The sequence below is a fragment of the Amblyomma maculatum genome, chromosome 3, assembly GCF_055883805.1.
Source record: "Amblyomma maculatum isolate TAMU_Amacu chromosome 3, ASM5588380v1, whole genome shotgun sequence".
Taxonomy (NCBI): Eukaryota; Metazoa; Arthropoda; class Arachnida; order Ixodida; family Ixodidae; genus Amblyomma; species Amblyomma maculatum.
In genome coordinates, this window is record NC_139346.1 from 104,139,385 (window position 1) to 104,166,530 (window position 27,146).

Here is a 27,146-nt window from a genome sequence, read left to right on the forward strand (position 1 = left end):
CAATAGTTTGGCCAAACCGCTAGTGTACGCTAGTGTAGTGTCTCCAAGTACAGGAAATCGGCGTACAATCTTCAATCTCAACAAAAAAATGATTAATTGTTAAAGCAAAAACAACAAAAAGCTTATAAAAATACGAAATCTTAGCGCCATAGCTTTTATTTCTTTTAGTTGCAAATTGCAGCTAAGCATTAAATTTGTGAAATCCTTTACGGCTTTAATTAGCTGGCAGAGTGACTCGATGCCTTTTGGACCACAGCTTGTTGCAGGCAACTGCCGTTTTATTATTTAGGGCTACCAAGAGAGAGAATAAAACAGAGACCTTGAGGTCAATTAGTTGTTTTGCAGTAGGCTACTCTACACGTGGGGAGGGGATAAAGGGAGAAAATGGAAAAAAAGAGCCCCAAGAAAGGAGTCTATATTTTCCCTCGCACTTCAACAGCCGCAACAACAGCTGTTCAGAAGCCATAGTGCCATTCGCGTGCGCGTGGTAGGTGCGCGTGCTGCGAAGGAGAAGAACAAAGGACGCAAAGATGTCAACCGCACCGTCTCAGCAGACTACGACCTTTGGAGGGACGGCGGCGCCAACGTCTACTCAGGCGGTGTCGGCAGCCATAACTGAAGCTCGTCGGTCACCCGGCCGGCATGCCGTAACAGGCGGCATGACGGTGTTCACGCCATCCGAGATGTCGCCATCTCGCACTCACGGTTTCGTGCTGTTGTCGGCCCCGCAGGACGACCAGGCGACCCATGGCATGTATTTTGCCTCTGTGGCTGCGCCCTGGGCGGGTTCGTTTAGCGTCGGTGCGGCCATCGGTTACTCGCTCCCTGCTGGCCACAGCCTGAGGCGAACCAGAGGAGACAGTGGGCACTCAGTCATCAGCGATCGGGAAATCTTCTGGTGAGGATCTTTTGGTGACATGGAGAGGGCTCTGCGTATGGAGAGTGATTTAGGTCAGTGTTAATGAAATCTCCAAGTCGCCAAAGCCGAGGAAGATATGGATTCGTTTGTTTTGGTTTATGGGACTTAACGTCACAAAGCGACTCAGGCTATGAAAGACGCCATAGTGAATGTCTCCGGAAATTTCGACCACGTGAGAATTTTGCCGTACATGTAGATCGCACAGCACACGGGCGTATTGGGTTTCGCCTCCTTCAAAAAGCGGCCGTGCCGGAGAAGGTATGATAAATAAATGGCTAATCATTGATTTCCATCAAAGCTCAGACATAGTATTACTTAGGGGATCGTACACCTTTCAGGAAAGCCACGTTATGGAGAAAATTATCGCCGTTCAGGGTTCAAACAGAGGACTACCATTTATCCTGAATAATCTAAAACAGCTTAGAGAAGTGTGGAAGCTGCATAGCTCTCCTCCGCAGCCTGACGCCCGTGCTTCGGAGGATTGTAATGAGCAATTATTTCCTTATTTTACAAAGTTTATTTAGCCAAACGGTGTGCCGTTAGAGCGTTAGCTCTACTACTCGGGGTGCATCTTAGAATTCTTCTGTTTTGTCCAAATAGCCCTGGCCTAGTTAAGGGTTGCCGTCCAGCGTAAAGTTCGGCAGAAACTGCGCTGTTTCGTTCCCCAAAAACCAAATTGAACAAAAAATGTAAAACCCTGTGGAGACAAAATGCGACTTTCAGGCTGCCATTGTGCTCACTGTTAAGTCTTAAGTTGAGCCTCAAAATATTTAATTCATTGTGCAACCTTGCTACGCAATGAATAGCCATAGTTTACTCAGCGCACCTTCCTCTCGTACACTATGGGTTCTAGCCATGCTAACACCACCACGATTCTATTCTAGTGAAAAGATTTTCCAGCCAATCCAATAGTCGAGCTAGCATTCAACTTTTTTGCATTTTTTTAAGAATCTATTAACGTATTTATGAACTGAAATGTTCCGATTAAATTTTGCCGGCCTTTCGTCTAGACCAAACCACTTTAATAATGACTTAGAGTGCACGAAGGTCTGACATCGGAGATAGGAAGCGACGAGTGAGCCCTGTGGATAGCTTAACCAGTCCGCGATAAGATGTCACATACCACATAGTCTGCCACAAAACAGTTTTGACAACCCGTGCTAGATATTGCTTTCCTTGCATTACATGTTCTTTTGGGGTCTTCCTAAGCTCTGTGTCCAGCGCAATTAAGTAACTGCTTTGCCACTGGAACAAGGTAACGATGGAAACGGAAACATGTTATATTTGAGTTGCGGTGGCTCTCCGCACCGAAAAGCAGACAACCTTCTGTCCAGGTTCGACTCGGTGCCTCTGCTGGGGGCCGTGTTCGGCTCTATGTGCGGCTGCTTCGTGGCGCACTACATGGGGCGCCGAGGGTCGCTGATACTAGCCTGCGTTGGGTCGCTGGCATCGTGGCTCGCCATTTTTGGGGCCAGCGTCGACTCGTGGCATTTGCTCATAGCCAGAGTGGTGGGTGGCCTCTGCACAGGCATGATAGCGCTGACGGCACCCGCGTACATCGCTGAGACGGCTGAAGCAAAGGATAGAGGAAAGTTGGTGAGCAAGTGTTTTTAAAACCACTCCCTTATTAGACATATCCTGAAGGCGACACCAGAGGAATACCTCCCCAGCGTCAGTTCTGAAAAATTCGTTAAATGACACCTTAAAATTGAGATTCGTAGTAGTGCAAAGCCTCTCTTCGAATTGTTAAGAGGAAACGCACGTAAAGAGGGCCCGTCTCTAGCGAAAAAATTCTGATTCACAATAACCTCATACAGATTTCTCATACCAATCTCTTATAATTCTAATATAATCTCATAGAGATATCATTCCACGTATGAGAAATATATGAGATTGTGTGAGATTTGTATGAGTTTAGTATGAGCTCTTATGAGAAATTGTAGTGAGGTTATTATGACTCATACAGTTTTTTCGCTAGGGGTATAGCGGCCATCTGTAAATTGAGATCGCAAGCCACCTGTACACCCACTCTGTTGTACAGAAGGGTTTGGCCCCGTGGCTCTCGTCACTCGTTTTGCGATCGAGAGCTGTGCCTTTCCCTTGGCGGTAGCGATGAATCCGAGTCAGCGTCGATGACATGAACAAAAGGCGATTCAAATCTGCTCGGCACGAGTTTTGCCGCAAGAAGATCGCGCAAGGTACACCTGGAATTTCGCGGACACTCAACATGAAGTTCGCGGATGCTTGCAATACACCACTGCCAGACAGAGCAGCACTAGGGCTTGCAAAAAGAGTGTTTGCAGGAGGAGCTTGGCGTTCGGCTGAGCTGAATCTGGGAGGTTGCCCCGCCACAACGCTCAATACCGAGAGAGGGTATAGGTGCAAAATGCTCTCTTGGTGTTGAGCATAGGAAAACCGCATAAACACCTCAATTAGCCGCTGGATAAATCCTATGTATCACTTGTGCGAAACGCTCTCTTGGTGTTGAGCATAGGAAAACCGCATAAACACCTCAATTAGCCGCTGGATAAATCACATGTATCACTTATGCGCCTTTCTTTCCGTCAGTCGAGAAGACAGGTCTTAGACTGCTAATAAAAAAAGGCTTTTTTTTGTAGAAAACGCAATTCCTTATTCTTTAGCGCTTCTTGCAAGCTGTCCCATGTTTACGTTTATTGTGGCCTTTTCAAGCAACGAACCTAATCATACATTAGTGGTAGAAAAATATTGGCTCATATTCGCTAAGAGTTTTCAGTCGAGTCCAGGTCTGAAAAGCGTTGGAGAGTGTTAAAGAAGAACTGCAGGCAGCTTCAACGCTTAACACTTCATGATATGAGAGCTAAGTTATTTATAGCAAAATTGCTTTGCTTTATTTTGTCTTGGTTAACAGTTCTGTGAATTCACGCGGACGCTCGATTTAGCCCAGAAGCTTTCAATTATTAAATCTAGACAGTTTGTAAAATGCATCGGCAAGTTCTAGGCTACCTTCCATTGAGAATAAATGCTTCTGGTCGGCAGTGCAGGGACGAAATGTAACGATGCTTATTTCATTCCACTGAAGCAGGCCTAACGTATGGAATCAAATCTCACGATAGAATTCAGTGAATTCTCGCGCTAAGGATGCGAACTTCACAAAGGCTAGCGGTTATTATTCAGCCAATCGACTGAAAAGAGAACTCCGAACCATGCCCAATCCGGTGCCAACCATGTCGTTATTTGTGGCGCCGCAAAACAACGCCGTAGGTTTCTGGTCACGATAGTGCCCCTAAACTTGAGCCAAGGCCTGCGAGGGATGTTTTTAGCTGTTAAGTTTCAGAACAAGCATTGCAGGTCCTACTTTACATTTGCGCTCAGGTGGGTTATACTGAGTAATTATTCCTTCACCAACACTGAATAGAGGGCCGCAGATTCCCTTTATGAAGTTGATATTTAGGTTAAGAGCATTGGATGGGAGCGCACATGCCCGGGCAGTTTCAGCCCAGTTTAACAGCCAACCAATGTTACCAGCAAAAGGATTGTATATAATATTTGTATCTTGGTAATAGTCCCCTGTGGTGCGGAAGCACAGAGGCCAGCGAAACGGCTCAGAATAAATATGGGGAGACACAGCAATTCATGTTAGAAAATAGGGACAGCTTTAACGAAGGCCAAGAGCGTAGAATGAGCTTTGTAAGCAACAGGAGCTAATAATGTCGAAACCGAATTAAAACATACAAATGGGCATATAATAAGCGTTGAAAACAGGTAAATAATTGTACCACTTCGTAGCAGAGTCGAAAAATATAAGGTGCACTTTGCAAGGCGTTGTAGAACATCGTGGGGGTAAGTACGATTGATTAGGGTTCCGGGTATACGGTGGTTGCAGCTGGCGCAACAAGCAAGGGTTGCCGGCAACACCTATGAACTCATGGTCGCGGCATAGGTGTCGTACCTGGTTTCTTCAACGTTCCGCTATATATGATGCAGCTGATGATAATAGGACATACTTTCAGCGAGGGATGTTTTAAAATAATGCCCCTGACGACTTAACCATGTCGGCAGAAGCTGAAAAAATTTTGTGGAGAAAACTACTACAAAAACTTGTTTTAAGATTAAATCTAGCAACATCAGAATTTTCAAATTTTTCGAACAGAAAACTGCTGTCTAGTTACAGACTGAAGAACCGGCTATGAAAAAACTTACTGAAGTACAGAAAAGCCTGGCATTACGACCGGGCTACATAATGTTTATCGCATTTTCGACCGGGGGACGCGTGTGTCATGGTGATCTCGAGGTTTAAGACTGGAATTTTACCACTGTAAGGCAGCGCTCCTAAGGAGTAGCTGTGGCCTGATTCCAGCACGTGTTCATCAGGCGATGTGGTGGCGCCATGCGTGACGTCACGAACGGTGCGTATATACCACCTGTTCACCTTCGCAGACATCACTTCGTAATGAACGAGCCAGCCACGGAGGCGGCTGTTCGGAGAGCAATCTTGGAGACGGCAGGCCCAGTCTGATAACCTTGCATTGCAGAGACCATCGTGGCTACATGTACACGTTTCGCTCGTATCGCGCGGTTCAAGATAGGCTTAATCTAGGCTTAAACCCTCATAATTTTAATCGTAATTAATACAGGAAATATCTGTCATTGTGTCATGTTAAGAATGGCGGAATAATTGGCGCCAAAAATAACCCATTCGCGCTCTGTTGCGTAAGATGGCGCAGATGTGTGCACTGTACTCTCCATTCTCTGAGTACACAGGATTCATAATAATAAACTAATCCACATCGGCGGCAAAATAAGAAATTTAGGGCTGCTGATCAGCGAGAGCTTTGCGCCAGTTTAGCCACACCTCGGGAGCTTGTGACGAAACGACTTTTCCAAACGTTGCTTGGCTGCATGTTTTACTCCTAACTTTTAAACTCGTAAAGCTTCCCATAATTCATCTTGAAAATTGAACACAACTGCTCTCCCTTTTTCTTTTTTGAAAGATTTGTAGCTTAAGTGGTGAAATTATTACGTCATTACTGAGCAGAGACGAAGACACGACAAATTGATATGCTGCACTGAATATTGGTCACCGTACGCTTGCTCTGAAAGCGTTTGTATTAAACTGAACTGAGAATGAACGAGTAGGGATACTATAGTTTCTACACGCTTTATTGCGAAAGCAATACTACGACAGCCAACGCGAGACCTCGGGCGGCCGCAGCTACGCCGTGAAAAGGCATAGCTACGGTTTCTTCATAAAAAAAATCAGCCTGCCCTGACACTGAATTCACGTTACCCCTATGCCACAAGGCAGCCTGCCAGAACCGTTTGCACTCTCGTTACCCCTACGACACGAAGGCACATCCATACGACTTAGTTGAAGCGTGACATTATAATGGGCTGGTAGGTTACGCTGTCGCGTCATACCCTTAAAGGATGAGCTTAAGCTTCCCCAATAATGTAGCCCTTACACTGATTGGGCATGATATGGGAAAAATGTAGCAGTCAAAAAATCTTCCGCCGTTGCTTGCTCAATTCAACTAGGGTTAACCAGAGCTAAACTACATCACACTTTTTGTTTAGAAGATTTTCTAAGACAACAGTGTCCTAGTATCACGACGTGGAGTGCGCTTACAACAGCTAAATAATGTACAATTACTTCATAGGTCATAAAGTTTCGGTTTTGTGCTCAGCAGCCTATGACGTCTGTCGTGTCGCTGACGCGCTGAGGGCATGCGAGACAAGAAACTGGATGATATAAGCGCTCGTTATTCAGTCCTTTGAGTTTTTACCTTCTTTCACAGTGACTTTAATACAGTTTCTGTGGACCTGGCGTCATCTCGACGTGTCAATGACATGACAGCTGCCACTCGGAAGTTAATATTGAAACTGTAAGCCGAAACGAAACGAAATGTGCAATTTTAAGTTAGTTAATTTCCTCTGTTTCGAGGAATCGAAGCCGCCATTCATGTTTAGTAATGTGCCGCGCATGATTCTATAGGTACAGTACACAACCCAAAACATATCTCATCCTCTTCTCCACTGAAAACTTTACTACGCTAAACGCTGTACTGAAGCTTACACAAGTGAAGAGTGAGTTACGGTGAAAAAAAAAATGAAAAACCGGCAATACAGAGGGAAAAAGCACACGGCACTATCGACACAGCTCCCGACGTAATAAGCACAGGAGCACATTGCTACAGTGAGGAAATAATACAATAACACTGGACGACTAATATATTAGGCTAGGCGCACCAAGCGGTTGTTTCTCGCACTGCCGCTTATTCACGGCGAAAACAAAATTGCGCTTCTAAGTGACAGTGGGCCAGTGAGAAGCCAATGTCGAGTGGGAAAAACGCTATTACTAGAAACGGTGAATGGGAGATTCATAGCTCCGCAGCAGCACCCTTAGCGAATATATGTGAGAGAGAGCCTGTCTCTATGAGCTGTCTTTGCAGTGGTGCCGGTGGTTCCAGCTCAATTTTCGGCGTACTTTTAAACGACCGCCTTCGTTTAGCTTCGGGTGTGGGCGCATCCGGCTGCTTAGGACTGTACAAAAATTATGTATTGCAGGTTACCTGACGACTGTGGATGGTTGCGACAGAATGACTTTACTCGAGGGAACATTGTCCTCGCTGGGGTCCCGGCGTACCTCCAAACGTGAGAGGCAATCTTTGCGGGAAAACAAGTTCGAAGGAACCGATGCTCTCGTTTACACATTGGGAAAATATTTTCGGAAACACAAGCACGATTTCAAATAAAGTTATCCACACTGTGTCGGGATAAAACCGCAGCTGAGCATTTCTGCGAGAGCTACGTACGTGACTTGCCAGGTCGTGAAGGATTGCAAACCTCTATTGTATCACAGTGTGGTGCCCACCAGACGAGCATTGCCGCGGGCGTGCTGTACATCTACGTGCTCGGTCGATACCTTGAGTGGCCATGGCTTGCAGCCTTCTGCGGGATGCCTCCGGCAGTGACGGTGCTACTGATGTTCCTGGCGGTCGACTCTCCGCGTTGGCTGATTGAGCACGACCGACACGAGGAGGCTCAGAAGGTGCTGATGTTTTTGCGGGAAACCACGGCTCAGGCCGCCGCCGAGTATGAGGTAAGCGCGCATGCGCAATAATGTTTCACGTTAACCGGAACGGGACCCCGTAATCACAAAGATATTCTGAATCGTAGCGGGTGTAAAGCGCTAAAAAACGGTAGCAAAATGAATTATTCTAGTTGGTGTATTACTTGCTATAAATAAGGCTGAATACAATGTAAACTACATATTACAAAGCAACATAACAAAATACTCTTTATCATCCTGTTCTTGCGGTGTAATAAGTGATCCGCTGTATCAGCAGCAGCGCGAGTACGGTAGGTGATTCTGCTGTGCGTGAATACGTGAAAAGCAGAATGCGCGAATCTGGAAAAATGCTCATCATGTGCAGTTCTTCACATACTCGTCGATTTCTAGCGATTGCAAGAAGTACGACGCCATGGATCAAGCGAAGCAGTTTTGTCATACGAACCCCCTGGTGTGCTTCCGGCTTTCTCCAAGCATCTTCACTGGTTAGAATGTTGAAAATTACTGAAGCACTAGTTCATATCGTTGGTTTAAGAAAGACTGATCTCTATGTATGTGCATTGCAACTTTTTTCAATGCACTTTCAACTTGCCAAGTTTTGCTAAATGCAACAGGCGCTTGTCGCAGCTACCGTGGTCTAGCTCCACAAGTAATCTTTGCTAGAATAGCAGCTTGGGCATGTTGGTTATGCATCTGGAGGTAACAGCGCGGAACACAGGACGGGAGCACAAGGTTAGAGGACGACACAACGAGCGCTGACTTTCAACAACGTTTATTTTGGAAAACCCTCAACTTCTTATACCCTAACGCCACAGATCGCGTACAAATGACTTGCACATTTCAGCATAGTTATAATAAAAAACAAAAAAAAAAACACAATAATAGATAAATAATAAATAATAGATAAATAAGACACGTGCCGCATAACCTTCTCTTGCACACAGCGTGGTGCACTCTCTGAACACTCATGGAGAGATTGCACATTCAGCAGTTCAATTTCTTTTTGTGTTAACAGCAGGTACGGTTTGCTTACACATCGTTCCTGCAATCTAGCTATCTCAGCGGCTTCAGTTATCTCACGAACCAGCGGCTCATAATGTTTTGCTAGCACTTTACATTGTGTGAATTGCACGGAGCCAGTTTTTGACGCGCAGAGGGATCCATGTAAGAGACTGCGCGTGGATCCATGTCTCTTAGCGGCATCGGCCCACAGGCGAACGGCTTGTTGCTGCCGAGCGGGGTCTTCGCTCCGCAGCAGAACTTCCCAGCTCTCTCTGCTAATGAGATTTTCCTCGACTCTACAGATGTCGATGCATTCCCATATAATGTGGTTGAGAGTACCCCTCTCCTGACATGTTTTGCAAAGATCATTTTCCTTTTCCCCAAGTAGTACGTGAAAGGCAAATACTGGGTTAAAATTTACAGCTTGCAGTCGCCGCCATGCGGTCGCCTCTCTATTAGTGTCGTACCCGGGAGTAGCAGTAGTTTTCTTATTAATCTATGGATCGCCTGGTGACGTCATGACCTGTCGTTGCGGTACATCGCGCGCCCCTTGAGGCTGGGACAGGTAGGTCACCGCAGATTGCGGTGGGGGCTAGTCTCCCGCAGAATTTTTATCTGTTGTAGGCCGTCATTGCACCCGCCCCTGTTTCGGTGGTGGGCGACGGCTATTGTTGCGGCGCGCGTCTTTCTCGCCCTCTTCTTCTTCTTTCTTCTCTATTTTCTCTTCACTCTTTTTTTCTTCTCTATTTTCTCTTCTATCTGCACAAAGCAGCGGAGGGTCTGTGCCGGAGTACCCGGGTTCGAACCCGACCTCGGCTGCTGCGTTTCGATGGAGGCGAAACGAAGAGGCGTCCGTGTGCTGTGCGATGTCAGCGCACGTTAAAGATCCCCAGGTGGTCGAAATTACTCCGTAGCCCTCCACTACGGCTACTCTTTCTCTCTTTCCACTTTCACTCCCACCTTCCTCCCTTCCTTCACGGCGCGGTTGAGGTGTCCACAGAAAACAAGTGAGTTTTTTTTCGAAAAGTTTGCCACAAGGCATAAGTTGAGAAAGAGGGAATGGGATGCAGGAGATAGAAAGTTAAAAGAAGGAGTGAAGTCCAGTTGCGTTTATGTATTCGAGAAGGTTGGCAGTGTAGCGATTGTCCATTGTCCAGTTCTCATAATCACAATCGCGATTCCACCGCAGGCCCACCTTCATGATTATCCGTTGCCTGATGTGCGTTGTTGATGGACACGTCTACAACAAGTGGCGCACATCGCAGACGTCAGGTGGAGTGTCACAGTGAGGGCACTTGTAAGTCACTGGTAGATTTTTTCCCGCCATCGATGTCGAACAGATGGGGTCAGAGCTGCCCCTGCCCGGATCCGGCGCACTATTACCTCATCCTGCCGAGTAAGACTACGGGGGAGAGGGTGCGAACACGGAGGAATGAGAGCGCGTGTTCGCTGGCGCAGAACTTGCGAATCGGAAACGTGGGACAGGAACGGCTGCGTTTCGACCCGACCGCGGCGGCTGCGTTTCGATGGAGGCGAAACGAAGTGGCGTCCGTGTGCTGTGCGATGTCAGCGCACGTTAAAGATCCCCAGGTGGTCGAAATTACTCCGTAGCCCTCCACTACGGCTCCTCTTTCTCTCTTTCCACTTTCATTCCCACCTTCCTCCCTTCCCTTACGGCGCGGTCGGGTGTCCACAGAGCAAGTGTGACAGTTACTGCGCCTTTCCCTTCCTGTGAACCAATTTAACAATTAACAGGAACGGATCTGGGGGAAGAGGGGAAGGTGGTGGATCGCCTGATGTGTTTATGTGCGTCATAGCATCCGCTTGAATATTATGTGGATCGCGAGCATGGCCGCGAATCCCGTGTATGTGCACAGGGCATGGGTACTTTGAACAGAGCAAATGTATGGACTGTTATTTGGAATGTGCGTCGAACGGCCTTAAGCTGTTTAAGGGCAGTGAGAGAGTCAGTGTAAAGATGAACTGGATTGAATGTAGGAACTGGCGGAAGGGAATGTATTGCATTGTAAATTGCTTGAAGTTCCAGTGCCAGAGGGGTGCACGTATCCGCGGTATATGTCACATGAGTGTTGAGATGCAGATGAGAGAGACTATACACAGAAGTAACTCCTCGCTCTGCAGTATGTGATGCATCGGTATATAATATGCACTCTTCAGGCAGATGTGCGGATGATACCGACGAGGAAGCAGTGGGGCGATTGTCCGTGAGCTGGCAGTACGACCATGGAGGTAGTGTCTTTAAAGGATGTAGTTGTAAAGACTGTTTGCGAGCTTTGTTTGCCATCCGCTGAACAAGTGAGACAGTTATCGCGCCTTTCCCTTCCTATAAATAAATTAGTTAAAAATAAGCAGTGGAGGTGGCTCAGTTACAGAGCCAGTAGCAGGCCTGTGCCAGCATTTCATTGAACGCATCAATGTTCACCGGTGTGTGTGAAAACCTTTATTTGCAGGAAGCTTCAGGTAGACGGGGCAACCTCACGCAAAGACTAGGTGGGCTCCTCATTACAGGAGCCCATTGGCGACAGCCACGACTCGGGCTCGGTGGACAAGGGCCTTCTGGGTTGCCAGGTCGGAGAAGCCGAGCAGGGTCGCCTCCCCGTCCTGCTGGGTGGGATTGGGTTCGGGGGCGAGGTTCGGGGTTGACCCTCATGCCCACACCATGTGGAAGACGTCCAAAGACTTCTTCGCACAGTGCGGGCATTTTCCTGTACAGGCAGGATCAAAGAGTTTTAAAGCTGTAGGGCGCAGCAGCGTTTTGGTGTTAATGGCGGAGGAGTGTGCGTTCCTCCACCTTTGTGGAGGAACGCACACTACGGCAGCCGTAGTGGAGGGCTCCTCCACTACGGCAGCCCTTTCTCTCTTTCCACTTTCACTCCCACTTCCTCCCTTCCCTTATGGCGCCGTTCAGGTGTCCACAAAGCAAGTGTGACAGATACTGCGCCTTTCCCTTCCTGTGAACCAACCAACATAGTAGGCGGCATCCCGACGGCATTTTTGAAAGCCTTGTGTATTGATTGGTTAAGTGCGCCTCCCGAAGCTCCGCGAATGTGTTTATCATCCCCAGGCCCAAAAGACGCTGGTTGGATGTGTTGATCGGCATATCGAGGGCACGCTTGTATATCTTTCTGGAATCACTTCGAGGACATTCTCATCAAACCAGCGCAGGTGGAGGTAAGGAGTCGAGTAGAGTACTCGACTGGTCCCGAATGCATGCGGCAGCCGCAAAGCGCCTGTGCACCGTAACCCCCCGCGTTTGTTGGAAACCCAGCGCACTATCCGGCCCCCTGGTCCCCCACCTTGTGCAGTGTTGCTAGTGTTGTATCAGCCCGTCGATATTTGTGGACAAGGAGACTAAGTACTCTAATCTCGTGCTCGGATATTGTAGCGCTGGCCAGGGATAGTTCCATTTTGGTGGTGCACTTATGCGACGGGCGAATGCGCACAAATTTGGATTTGGACGGTGAGCATTGAAGGCTGCAGCGGCGGGCGTAAGCGTCTACGATCTGCGCCGCTTGCTGCGGGTTCGCCTCAATGTCTCCAACCGATCCGTGTTTTGCCCAGACGGTTATGTCGTCGGCGCACAGCGCGTGCTGGATGCCTTCGACACTCGCCAGCTGAGCCTGCAGTTTCATCATCGCCAGATTGAAAAGAAATGGCGAGAGTACCGCGCCCTGTGGGGTTCCTCTCGTTCGCAGTTTATATGGGCCATGTTCTTCGTCTTGTATTCGGATGAAAGATTGTCGATCCGAGAGAAATTGCTTGCTGTACTGAAATGTGTTACGTCCACAGTTCGTCTGGGAGAGATGTTGCAGGATGATTTCGTGTGTGACATCGTCGAAGGCCTCCTTCAAGTCAAGGGCAAGTACTGCCTTATTGTTGAAGGGATATTCGATAGGGTTGAGAATTTTTCGACGAGTTGAAGCAGAACATCCTGAGCGGATCGCGTATTTGGGTTTGCTCGGTACGGTGGCCCCGCAAGGGACAAAACGACAGAAGAGACGAAGAAAGCGGGCTCTTCCGACTAGCATCTACTGCCCCCAGGAGCCGAGCAGCCTAGCGATTAGCGGCGCATGCTTTTTCAATGGGCGTCATGTTGGACGCGGCACTAGCTTGAGAGAGCCTATAATACTACTATTACTACTACTACTACTACTACTACTACTACTACTACTACTACTACTACTACTACTACTATTATTATTATTAATATTATTATTATTATTAGTAGTAGTAGTAGTAGTAGTAGTAGTAGTATAGAGGAAGACTCGTTTCACTAAGTTGGCACTGAATTGTCTGTAGGTAACGGCCAAAATAACTGGCCAAATATTATCTTCACAGTTTTAACTAATAATGATAATAATAATAATTGGTTCACAGGAAGGGAAAGGCGCAGTATCTGTCACACTTGTGTCTGTGGACACCTTCATTCCTTGGTGTCCACAGACACAAGTGTGACATATACTGCGCCTTTCCCTTCCTGTGAACCAATTATTATTATTATTATTATTGCTATTAATTAAAACTGTGAAGATAATATTTAGCCAGTTAATCCGGCCGTTAACTAGACAATTCAGTGCCAACTTCGTGAAACGAGTCTTCCTCTATAATACTACTACTACTACTACTACTACTACTAATAATAATAATTATAATAATAATAATAATAATAGCAGGAAATATTACTGTGTATGATTATTATTATTATTATTTAGTAGTTGTAGTAGTTGTAGTAGTAGTAGTATTAGAGGCTCTCAAGTTAGTGCCGCGTCCAACGTGACGCCCATTGAAAAAGCATGCGCCACTAATCGCTAGGCTGCTCGGCTCCTGGGGGCGGTAGATGCTAGCTGGAACAGCCCGTTTTCTTCGTCTCTTCTGTTGCTTTGTCCCTTGCGGAGCCACCGTACCGAGCAAACCCAAATACGCGAGCGGCTCTTTGCGGGCGGAAACCGAACATGGTGTCTGCGAATGCATGTTCATTTTCCAGACACCCCGACGGTGTGTCCCGCACCATGGTCTCCATCAGCTTTCCCGCACACGATGTGAGGGAGATAGGGTTATGGCTTTGCCGGCTTTCAGAATGAAAGTTACCAGGGCGGCCTTTCATTCAATTGGTAGAGGTGCCTCACCAAGCCAGATCGAGTTGATGAAAGCGAGGAGGGCTTCATAGGCAGGGTCGAGAAGATTTGGAAGCAGTTTCACAGTTATCTTGTCTCGGCCCGGTGTCGTTCCTCGTTTCATTTTAGCCCGGGCCGCCTTCAGGTCGTGAACCTGGAACGGTTGATCCAGATTCGCGTTCTCTGAACCTGCATACGATTGCGCGGGTCCTCCAGGGTCCTGCTTAGTGCAAAGATACTGGTCGTGCAGTTTGCATGCTAATTTGGATGTATTTTCATCGAAGCTAATAGATCGTTGGAATTCTTTTTGTGTCTCGGTGCGGCTTTGAGTCGGGTCAATTAGGGCGTGGAAAAGGCGCCACGTGCTCCGGCTCGACGTTTGTCTGGCCGCCGTATTGCAGCGGTCTACCCAGATCGAGTCGGCGAGTTGGGCTGCGTACTCTGCCGCTCGCTGAGTAAGCTCGGCGATACGAATTTTGAGATTTCTGTAATGTTTTTGGCGGCGCCACCTTTGGACGAGGCTGTGCCGCGCTTCCCAAAGGTGAAGACGCTGGTTGTCTATCTCTAGAGTGGCCTACGAGAGCTGAATTTGTATTTCCACGAAACGAAGGTGTGTAACCAATCCTTGTGCCAACGCGTGGTATCCTTGTTCGTGGATAGAGGCCGAATTGATGTAGCTTTGCCGGAACGTATTCCAATCGAGGAGCCGAGTTTTTGCGTGGGGTCTTGCCAATGGTTTAGTTCTTACGGTGGTATTAATAAGGCAGTGGTCACTACCGAGGGTTTTCTCGGTGTTGACCTATCCTGCGTGTAAAATGTTCTTGGTAAAGGTAAGACACGGACATGTATCCCGGGGTCACTGATACCCATATGCGTTGAATATGCAGGGTCAGTATGAAGAGTCAGGCCCAGCATGGACGCGAGTTCCACTAGCTTGTGTCCCCGCTTTTCTTCACGCACGTATCGCCAGAGTGTACTGTGGGCGTTGAAACCAGCCACAATCACCAAGGAGTCGCTGCCCGCAGCCTTTATAGCGCGGCTAAAGAGTGCTGCGTGTGGAGGAAAAATAGATGTTGAGTACGCGAAGTGGTGCATCTTGTTTCTTGAGCGGAAGAAGTGTCACCATCACGTAGGAATATTCAATGTGAAGTTCCAGATCAACTACAGTAGCCGTATAATTGTTATGCACGCAGACGCAGGAAGAGGGTTCCTGCTGAAAGGTGATGTAATTTGTGAGGGTGATGCCACTCCCTGGCTCCTCCTGGAGGGCAACCACCGCGAGAAGAGAGTCGAAAGTTGAAGGTAAAGTCGGAGATCCGACCTCTTTGCGCGGGAACGGAAGCCCCGACAGTTCCGTCGGACAATTAAGATGGGGGTGGCCGAATTGGTTCTTGGAAGCGCCTGATATTAGGGCTGCTCGCCATGGTCATTTAGGCTGAGGAGGGGTTCTGGTGACGGTGCTCCGGAGCGAACACTCGCGGAAAAGGGGGCATCCTACATACCGGAGAGCGAGCAGTTGTCGACATCGTCTACCTCACGGGTGCGTGTCGAAGTGTTGTTAGGACGGCCGGGTAAGGGACCACCGGGCCTGCGCGAGGACCGCAAGGAATGCGCAATTTGTTGGGCAATCCTCGCGGGATTGTCTCCTGCAGTTTCGAGATGGCGTTGACCATCATTAAAATTTGATTTTCTATGGCAATGAATAGTGCCTCTGTGGCCCCGAAGCGGGCCTCGAATGCGGCCTCCAAACTTGTTACCGCCTTCTGCACCACGAGTTTACTCTCCATTACCTCAGCCGCGGGAGGTGAGAGCGGAGAAGACTGGGTAATTTTGGATTCCAATTCGTTAATTTATTTAGGCAGCATCTCGTTTCGTCCCTGAGTGCTGCTATTTGATCTTGCTCGGCGCTACGCTCCCTTGGGAAAGGAGTAGAAAGGAGGGAGAGAGAAGCAACCCCACTCGAACTGCTCACCTGGTGTCTATTTTTGACTGCGTTGACCCAGGCCCTGGTATCACCGCGCGTTTCCGTCGCTTGTTTTGCCAGTCCGGCGTGTGGTGGTGACACCTTCGATGGTCATTTTTCAGCACCTCCTGTAGGTGGGTTCTCGGTGTTGGAGATTTCCTGGCGAGGCTAATCGCCGGGAGGCCCAACATGGCAGCGTTTCTTCTTGGGCGCCATTTTTTTTCTTTTTTATCTTGAGTGCGCGGAGTTCTGCCGCACAGTCGCGAGCGTTGGTGGCATGGGAGCCTCCGCAACAGAACACCGAGGAACACAGTTGTGAGGGGCCTGCACCCCCTCCAATAGCGAAACTTAGAATCCGCCGAGTCAACAGGTGCTCGACTGCAGCCTTGGACATGCATTCGCGCGATGCCCAACGGCCCCACACTTGCCGCACGCAGGGATAGTTTTGTAATAGCTTCGCACAACGACGACCATGTCATAATGCACGTTACGGGGCTTCTCGTTACCCGCGAAAGTGATGCGTGCCTTGTTGGATGTTACGAATTTCAGAATTTCCAGGATGGTGCCGATGCGCCAGCACACTCGGCCTTGAAGAGTTTCTGTGGTATCCGAGAAAAGAACCACGATCACGCCTTTGCATATGTTGCCGCCGTCTTGTCTCAGGTAACCCCGAAGCGGGACCGACCCCTTCTCGGTGTTTACTGCGAAATCCCCGATGAGCTGGTCGGCCGCCTCGATGTCCGGGGTATGCACAATGATGATGTTTTGTTCTCGTGAGGGTTGCACGGAGACGGCGGGCCCGTTTCAGCCCGAGGTACGCCGAAATGGCAGTGCCGTAGCCGGTTTCCGTGAACGTCTCGTGAAAAGGAACACTTTCTCTGGGCTTTACGACTATAACTTAGTCTTCGGGAGTCGGTATGGGCACTGGACGCGGCTTCCACTTCGAGAACGCCTTGTCCTTGCTTCCCGTGGCGCGCGTCGCTGGAGCGTTCATGTTTCCGACCGACGAAATGGCGGCCGGGGCAGCGCCGAGCGCCGCCATCTGGGCTTTGTCTTGGGAACGGCGTGCAGCCGCTTGAAGTAAAGCTTGACTCCGAACTTTCGGAATAACCGTCAAATTTGCGTCTCCGGTGGTCGGTACCGAGGTCCACAACATCGTCTCAGGGTCGAAACCGCGGAATTGCCCATTTTATCCGCGGAATTCGCCATTTTGTCCTCGGAGGGCCAATTTCGCCAGTCTAGGCGTCGGCGACGCCATTAGGCTTAACGACGGCGCCAACGTGGTCTGTCGAAAAACGGCTGCAGATTTGAACCTCGGCCTACCTCGGCACGGTTCAATCTCACACTTTCAGGAGAACGTGTGACAGGTACTGCGCCTTCCTTTCCTTGTACACCAGGTATAATTATATATAGCACGTCAGCGAACGCGCGCCAGAAAAAGAAAATTCTCACTGTGTGGATCAAGCCCCGTTTTTGACAGCAAAACTTCTGCAAAAGGTGCGCGAAATATCATGCGCAGCAGCAACGCTCCGGCTTTCGCATTTCTGCGTGACAGATTGTGCAGTGCCCTCGAAATTTTAAGGCGACAGCCTTTCTTGGCACGCAGTGAATATCTTGCACCGGCGAATTGTGTCCGCGAGACGTGTTAGCGAGCCGTCACAATAGGCTCCGAAGTCAATGTAATTTTCTCAGTAAGGACGTCGAAATGGGTTCTGACCACGAGGCCAAAGAAAAGAAAGCAATGAAATTATAACGGGTACACCAACACGCAATGTATGGAAGAGGAGAAGCGGTAGACAGAAGAGAAAGAAAATGGGAACATTATGCACAGCGCGAAGAACAAAGACAAGGGAAGAAACACGCAAACAAACAAGCGCTAGTGGCTTTCGCAATTTAGCTCTTTAGCGATGCTAAGCGCAATTCTGTAATCTTTTTTGCTTTCACACTACGGCTGGCTGATGGAAATGCATTCCCATTCGCACATTGACCCCGCATCTCTTGTGGACGTAGGCAAGAATACGGAGAATAGTAAAGAAGGCGCATAAAACTGCTTCAGTATGCTTCTATTTAAGAACCCTGATGCGAGAATAGTAAAACGCTTAATAGTTCGAGCGCTCATATATCTACAATAGCAATTTTTGGACGAGGTGGTGTGCACGGTGGTTCATTCTTCTATGTGCCGTCTGTCGCGCTGTTGTTATGGCTCATATATCCCTTGACTTCCCGCCATGTTTGTATTTACTACATTACCATTCATAACTGATCTTTTTTCATTCGTCGCTTCCTCGATCCCTTCGGTGCAATCGATACGTATTTCGGCGTTTGCAGGAGATAGAGGGAATCTTCAGGAAGTCACCGACGCCCCTCTTTCACTACATGATGGCCGTGTTGGTGATGGTGATACAGCAGTTCTCCGGCGTCAATTTGGTCCTTCTGTACGCCAGTAGCCCAGCTCAAGCTGGCATCGCTTCGACGCAATACGACATGTTCATCATGCTGGCCTCCGTACAGGTGAGAGCTCCATGAAAGCGTAGACTTATCGATGTTATCTATTCATTATTTATCTTTTCAGTTTTGCAATATTTATGCAAGGTAAAGAAAGGTGGGCGAAATGGTAACAAATTACATATTGTCCAGCGACCTCACCCCCATCGGTCGGACCTTCAATCGGAGGCTAGCAGCGCCGGGGAGAAGGAGAACGGCGCGCGGGGGAAGCTGGATGTCGAGTCACGCTCGCTCCTGTCCGATGCCGGCGAACGATCCCGCAACAGCGCAAGCCACAGGCCCCCGGAAACAGGAGTATAGCGTGCATTCCGTGAATGACCAGGGTGGCGATCACGCTTTGAGGGGTAGGTCGAGGAGCCATAATAAGGTGTTTGGCGTTGAGCACAGAATCGCGATATGTGGCCAGAGTGATCGCAGCGGCAGCACACAAGCGAAGATCAAGGAACAGGCAAAGCTGTCCTATAATCGCCATGCGAAGCGTCTAGTCAAAGGTTGTCGTCATAAGGCAATGGTGACGGCTGGTAGTAGTGGGTCCTTTGTCTGGGACGCTCTCGGCATGTTGTGCTGCCTCAGCAGCTGCGGTTCCCGGTATTCGTCAAAGTCTTCTGCATAAACTGCGGCTGCCGGAGACGGACTCGGCGGGTTCAAGGGAGGAAGCGCTGAAGCGTCCCAAGAGGACTCTAGAAACCGGGCTTCTTCTCGAACTATCTTGCGGATCACTGATTGCAAATCGCCAGACGCAGTGGGGTTAGTAGCGTCAGCAACGGCCACCGAGCTAGACGGCCGAAGTTGGGTGGGATGCGACGCATTTTAAGCGTCTCAAACGTTCGGCAGTACTGAATGACGTCGGCAACGCCGTCCAAGCTTGACTTGCCGATTTGGTAATTGTAGGTGTCTTCCGCGAACCCTTTTAGTGTGTGGCCAACCTTGTTGTCTTCGGTAATGCGAGGAATACAAGCTTGCACAGCTTTAATACTTCCTCGATATACTTCGTACATGTCTCGTAGGAAACTTGAGCTCTCTGGGCGCTTGTTCAGCCTGCTTCTTCTTGGCATGAGAGTCGCCGAAGCACTCCTTATTCTCTTCCATGAAGCGGTCCCGTGTCGTGAAATTATCCTCATGGGTGTGGTACCACGTTACGGCCGTGTCGGTAAGCGCTAAGACTATGTTGGCCTACTGGGTGGGAGTCCCACCTATTATACCGACCAACCCGCTAGTAGTAGATCAGCCACTCATCCACATTCGTCAATTCCTCGGAAGAGCCTGTGAACGAATGAGCCTACCGGTGATGTTTCCATGAGTTGCTAGGCCTGGCCCTCAGATTGTCGCCGTTGAGAGACATCGTAGGCATAGATTTTGGTAGGCAAGCAAGACGGCATCTTCGGCGCGGTTCAAGCAGGGGTTCCATCTTCGCGGTATCTAGGTAACGTGTACCCGCGCCTTTACCAAAGTGCTACGATCGACGTTTATTGCCCGTATGAAAAGCGTCGGAAGATTGAGTCCACTTGCTAGTGTCCCCAGCACGAGCCGACCATGTGTAGTCTGCCGTTTTTCACGATCGTCCCTTTCTCGTCGTCGTCTCAATCGGGGCGTACCAATATAAACCAAATTGAGAAGGTATAAATGTGCGCCAATAGGCAATAAAGAATTAGTCCAATCGGTAACAGTTTCAATACATGTGTGCCCACCAACTACGGCCTCAGCCGTATTAAAATAAATAGGATTATGGTGGCGAGCAAGCCTCGGCGTTGAAGAAAAGCACAATTTGCTTGCTGAGTGCGCGCAGCACTTCTCATATTTTGAATCAAAGCTACAGCCCGGGACTAGGCCTGATTGCTAGAAATTTGCCGCTTGCAATACAAGTCATTGTGGCCTGGCTCAGTGGTTAAAAATATCGGCTACAGAAGCGGCACACGCGTTCAAACACGACCTCGGCAACCCCTCTTTGATGGAGGCAAGACGCTAATGCGTCCGTGTTTTGTGCGTGCTTTGTTGTCGAGACTGCGGGAAAAAAATGGCTTAGCTCTGCTATGCCTGGATATACGAAAAAAGCAGTGATTATTTCGGGATCAGAATAATTTAATTTCTACAGTCCTCTGCGCCGTTCGCCCGTAACTAAACTGTCCTTGGCTTCCGTTTCGAGCGCATTTAAGGTCACCGCCATTCTTTAATTCTTTTACAGGAAAAGAAAGTCGCACCATCTGTCACTCGCGGAAGGCAAGAAGCGCCGTCCGGCGGCGTTGGAGCGCACTCCTTCCGCTTGGTCCTCATAGCTCATCATCATCATCAAAAGTTTTATTTCCATCCAAATGAGACTCCTATTTGGACCCCCCGGCACACAGGCCTAAGGAAGCCCTACTTAGGAGCCTCGCAAACTAAAGTTTGGTGAAGACATTGTTGCTTCACAGCCTCAGCCGCCAGGCGGATAGCTTTTTGCTGTTGAGCGCGGTTCTCGCCCCGCAGCAAGGTCTCCCAGGCTTCTATATCTATATTTTGCTCGGCGCCCGAGCTGCCAGCACATTCCCATATTACGTGGTCTAGAGTGCCCCTCTCCCCGCATGGTATGCAATACTGGTCTTTCTGCTCATTAGAAATTGTCACGTATACCCAGCAGGGGCTTATATGATTTCTCCCTTGTAATCTTCTCCACACAATTGCCTCCTCGTTTCCGAGGGAACGGTCGGGCGGCAGATAGACCCTCCTGCTCAGCTTATAATGTTCCGTGATCTCTTTGTATGTAATAAAGCTATCTTACATGTCTACGCGAGAGGGCTGCTCTACGGCCGCCCGGTGATAGAGAGCTCGGGCAAGCTCGTGTGCTGCCTCATTTCCTGCAATAGACTTGTGCGCTGGAAACTATAATTTCTATGTTACGTTCTATCGCCCTCGCCTCGAGGACGCGTTTGGCCTCTTCCGAGATTCTTCCTTTCCCAAAGTTCCTCACTGCATTTTCTCTGTCACATAACATTTTCCTGGCCTCGGTACCGACGCAAGCGAGCGCTATCGCCATCTCTTCCGCTGCGCTGGCATCTCTCGTGCGGCTCGAAGCCGCTACCAGTAATGCTCCTGCCCCGTTGACAACCGCGGATACAGCCACCCCGTGCTGTCCGCACGCCGCGTCTACATAACCCACCTGGGCTGCCGGTCGCTTCCTCATCTTCCTCTCGCAGGCCTTAGCCCTATGCTCTGGCCTTTCTTTGTTGTACTCGGGTGTATGTTTCGCGGCAAAGGTGGGACGCGCATCTTGGCCCTGTTTCCTGGCGGAATGTTTACCATCTTGTGCGTGCTACTTTCTGGCCGGATTCCTACCCATTCGAGTATCGTTCTGTCAGTTTCAGACTGGCCGAGCCATTCCAATTGGGATATTCTCACCCCCTCTGCCAGCTCAAGCCATCAGTTGTGAGCTCCCATTTTCTTATGCCGCTCCGTCGACGGGGACTATGGGGAGTCCCAGAGCTCGCATGACTCATTTCCTCAATATTCTGTATATCTTCGCTATTTCTCTCATGTTCATATTTAGATAGGTTCGCGTAGCAGATCCTACTTATTACGTACGCCTGTGAAACTTTCAGGAGATTCCTTTTTTTTAGTCCCGCCCCCTTTACTGCTACTCTCCTGAATATGCCTACTACTTGGTCTGCATATGTGGCTAATTTATTTATGGTGTTGATATTGTTGCCCTTCTTTTTGATAAACATGCCTAGGATCCTCGTTTCCTCGACCCTAGGCACTTCCCAGGCCTTCCACCGCCACTTTAACTTCTACTTCTCTCTTGTTCCTGCCGTCGCTATTATATACAAAAAGCTCTGACTTTTGCGGTGAACACGCCAGGCCTCTTTTGACCGCATACTTCACCCTTTGCAAACTTCACTCAATTTCCGCGTCACTTCCTCTATTCATCCAAATGTTTATATGCCGTCGGCTTACATGCTGAATTTTATATCAGGGATCTTGTTTAGCATAGCCTGGAGACCTCTCATCGCTATGTTAAATAATAAAGGCGACAGTATGACTCCTTGCGGGCTACTTTTGCTACCCTGCCTTATGCTGGGGGACTCTGCGTCCTGGAATTTAATCACCGCTTTCCTATGTCGGAGGAAGTCCTTGATATACTCTTATGTTCTCTTGCCCACGTTTACCTCCTCCAAACCTCTCAACCCCGCCTCGTGTCGGACGTTGTCGAAGGCCTTCGTGAGGGCAAGACCTAGGATCACCTTGACATCTAATCCTTTCTTGTCTATAATGTCATGTTTTATTCTGAGCATTACATCATGCGTGCTCAGCTTAGGTCTAAATCCCACCATCTCGTGCGGCGACATGGTTCCATCTACCATGTATCTGGTTAGTCTCGTCTCTACTACATGCTTCATGAGTTTCCCCACGCACGATGTCCGCGAGATCGGTCTTAGGTTTTCCAATTTTGGTTCTTTACCTGGCTTGGGGATGAGAGCCACCTCTACCTGTTTCCATTCTTCTGGCAATTTACCTTCCCACTGTACTTTGTTCATGTATCGTGCAGTCGCCTCTATCGAGTCGTCGTCTAGGTTCCTGAGCATGACATTGGATATTTTATCCGGGCCAGGGGCCGAGCGAGTTCTTAGCCCAGCAATAGCTGCTCTGATCTCCGCTATCGTAATGTCCGCGTCCAGTTCTTCATGTTCCGCTCCTCCATATTCTGCCTGTCGCATTGCCGTCGCGTCCCCTATGTCAATTTTCCTGAGCTTGTCCATCAGCTGTTTGTCATTCCCCTGGAAAGCGTGTCTCGCTTTCACCTAGTTGACGCTTGCTGCCGGTTTGGATTTGCTCGGGCCAAGAATATGCCTCAGTATATTGCCGCGTTCCTCTCGGTACCGAGAAAGAAGAGAACGAAACTGAGTGTAGTGTGTGAAACTGATCGGTTCAGTGTTCGCTGCCTTGTACTCGTTACATTTTCTGGTGGAGCAGCCGGGTACGATTTTCCTTTTTGCTGAGTTCAACCCCACAAGGGCAGTCGAGGGCCACCACTGATTTGACACCGGTCCATCGCAGTTGCAGCCGCCGCCTTCGAGGTCAGTCGCCAGAGTTCGGGCCTCTTTCCTGCACGCCTGTGGCCAACATGCATAGATCCAACACGAACATTGCGGCTAACGGAGAGTCTTCACCCTAGTTCGTCCTTCTCCAGTCACGAACGCCACCGTCCTTCCATGGCGAGCTTTATGAGGACGCTGAAGACTGGCTGGACCATTTCGAACGGGTCGCCAATTACAACGGCTGGGATGAGTAAAGGAAGCTTTATAATGTATACTTTGCTTTCGAAGATTCAGCGCGGACGTGGTTCGTGAACCACGAAACGACACTATCATCATGGGACCTCTTTCGTCGCCAGCTGTTGGCGACCTACACCGCCCACGACCGAAGAAAGCGTAATCTCGCATTCAAGCCCCTAACAAAAGTATTGGATTGTACTACGAGGACATGATCCGCCTTTTTAGGCGTGCTGATCCAAATATCTCAGAGGAGAAGAAAGTTTGCCATTTAATGCGCGGGGTGAAACAAGAACTCTTTGCTGGGCTTGTGCGCAATCTACCTGGCTCGGCATCAGGTTTTCTAACGGAGGCCACCACGATAGAACAAATACTTCGACACAGGGCTCAGCACTATAACCGTAACGTGTCCGTCATGTCACCGGTCGTCTATGGTTCCGGCTTCAACGGTTCTGATGATGTCTTAAGGGTGCTTATTCGATCTGTGGTCAGAGAAGAGCTGAGACACATTCAGCTACAGAGTCTAACGTCGTCGTCGAGGCATCCATCACTCGCGGAGGTCGTTGGCGAAGAAGTTAGGCAAGCCGTCCCGGAACCGTCTGTGCCTGGTATGCAGCCACCACCACCGAGTGTAGGAACGTACGCGTCCGTGCTTCAGCAGCATAACCTCTGTAATCGTCCAAGAGTGAACCCCACTGTGCCTCATCCAAACCAGCACCATAGTGGGTACGACTCTCCCAGAGCCAGAGTGAACACCCCTACTCTTGATCTAAGCCCCCGCCATCCTCCTCTTCAAGCCGAGGCACGGTTTCGGAGGACTGCCCTCTGGCGTGCCCCTGACAATCGGCCCCTTTGTTACCACTGTGGTGAGGCCGGTCACATGTTAAGGTTCTGTACGTACCGTCGCGCCGGACTTCGTGGCTTCAATCCTCGTGCGCGATGTCCTCGGAGTGGTGAACGACCACCCGAAATCGAGGAGTACCTGTCGACGCATACGAATCCTCCAGATGTCCCACAATATGGGTCACGCTTCATTACCTCTTCCCGTTATCGTTCCCCAAGTCTACGGCCCTCTACATACCGCACTGGCCGCTCGCCGAGCCCCCGCTCCCCGAGCCTTCGGAAAAACTAGGAACAGCGACCTGCGGAGGTGAGGCCGCTGACGAGCGAAGTGCCGAACATCCTCCATCAAGTTTAATACAAGGTAACGGTTATCAGACGGCGTCACGTAACGATGAACCTGAGTGCGCAGTTTCGGATATGCCGGTTTCTATCGACGTTTTTCTCATTATAGCGTTAGTTGATACGGGGGCGGACTATTCAATTATGAGCAGTTGGTTAGCCAGGAAACTGAAGAAAGTTTTAACCGGTGGACTGGGCCTCAGATCCGCACTGCAAGGGTCCACCTTATTACCCCGGCTGGAAGATGCGTTCCGAGAGTTGCAATTGACGGATTTATTTATCTTTGCGACTTCGTTGTTCTTACCCACTGTCCGCGAGACGTCATACTCGGCTTGGACTTCTTACAGGCCAATTCTGCGATAATTAATTTGCAAGAAACACGATTGAATATGCGACCGCGACGTACTGGCAGAGAGGAACGTGGGCCAGCTTCTTGAGAATGGGATCTGCACTGCAAGAGGACTTGTTCGCTTGCGGGATGGTTGTGCGAAGCTCTGAATTACGAATTTCGGAACCTAGTTTCAGCACATTGCGAAAGGAACGGGCATCGCGTATGTTGTCGACTTTATTGAGCCAGCGAACATCTGTACTCTGGCGCCACCATCGCCAGCCAGATGTAATGCACCCGACGTTCTATCAACTGTCGACATTAATCCTAATCTGTCGGGGGACGATAGGCGGTGACTCCTAGACCTCCTTCAGGAATTCGCTGGATGCTTTGCAACATCTTCGAAAGTTGGGCACACCCCGGTATCCAAACACCGCAATATGGTTGACACGGAGACCAAGCCGATTTCCCAACACTAATACCGAGTGTCGTGAACGGAACGAGAGGTTATTCGAAGCCAGGTGCAGGAAATGCTTACCGACGACGTGGTGCCGCCGTCTACCAGCCCCTGGACTTCGCCTGTCGTGTTGGTGAAGAAAAAAGACAACACCTTGTGTTTCTGCGTCGATTATCGTAAGTTAAATTAGGTAACGAAACGGGACGTATACCCACTCCCACGTATCGATGACGCATTGGACCGGTTACGCAATGCCAAATATTTCTCGTCGCTTGACCTCAAGAATGGCTACTGGCAGATAGAAGTGGACGAAAGGGATGGAGAGAAAACAGCGTTTGTCACCTCCGACGGCCTTTGTGAATTTAAAGTGCTTCCTCTAGGTCTCTGTTTTGCGCCAGCAACCTTCCAGCAAATGATGGACACCATTCTCTATGAACTGAAATGGCAAGCGTGCCTAGTGTATCTCGACGTCGTCATTTTCGCGGCTAGTTTTGAGGAGCACCTTGACCGGCTGCCAATGGTAGTACAGGAGCTGCGTTCAGCCCAACTGAAGATAAAACCACAGAAATGCCATTTCGTATTGCAGGAGCTCCGCTTTCTTGGCCATGTTATTAGTGCTGAGGGCGTGAAACCAGATCCCGAGAAGACTGCTGCTGTGAACACTTTCCCGCGCCCAACCGACAAAAAGTCCGTCAGAAGGTTTTTGGGGCTTTGTGCCTAATAAAGGCGTTTCGTAGAGAATTTTTCAGTGATTGCAGAGCCTCTTACGCGTCTTACCCGAGACAATGTTCCTTTTGCGTGGCAAGATGATCAAGAGGATGCTTTCAACGAGTTGCGCCGGCGACTGCAGGCCGCCCCGATACTTGCCCAATTTGAAGAAAACGCTGCTACGGATATTCATACCGATACCAGTAAGTTTGGACTCGGTGCCGTTCTGATTCAGTGGCAAAAAGGCACTGAGAAAGTTATCGCGCTAACAAGTCGCTCTCTTTCAAAAGCAGAGGCAAACTACTCAACCACGGAAAAAGAACATCTTGCGGTAGTTTGGGCTATAACTAAGTTCCGTCCCTATCTTTACGGCCGACCTTTTAGGGCTGTGAGCGACCACCATTCGTTATGCTAGCTAGCCAACCTCAAAGACCCCTCTGGACGACTTACAAAGTGTAGCCTCCGTCTCCAAGAGTACGACATTACGGTTGTATACAAGTTCGGCCGTAAGCACAACGACGCCGATTGCTTGTCGCGTGCACCGGTTGATACTTCCCTTTCCGACAGCGAAGACGACGACTTCCCGTTCCTTGCATAGTCACGACCACCCACATGGCCCAGCGTCAACGGGCTGACCCCGGTTTACGCCCGCT

At 49.3% G+C, this 27,146-nt stretch overlaps 1 protein-coding gene across 1 annotated transcript in view; it reads left to right on the top strand.

Annotated features, from left to right (window-relative positions):
- Nucleotides 1-659: 659 nt before the first annotated feature.
- The window catches only part of LOC146195464 (solute carrier family 2, facilitated glucose transporter member 8-like), a 41,403-nt gene continuing 14,916 nt past the window's right edge, over nucleotides 660-27,146 (top strand). The window contains exons 1-4 of the mRNA XM_084596805.1: nucleotides 660-898; nucleotides 2,254-2,515; nucleotides 7,761-8,000; nucleotides 18,399-18,581. Of these exons, the coding sequence (XP_084452931.1) occupies nucleotides 660-898; nucleotides 2,254-2,515; nucleotides 7,761-8,000; nucleotides 18,399-18,581 (924 nt within the window). The remainder of the gene's footprint in view (nucleotides 899-2,253; nucleotides 2,516-7,760; nucleotides 8,001-18,398; nucleotides 18,582-27,146) is intronic.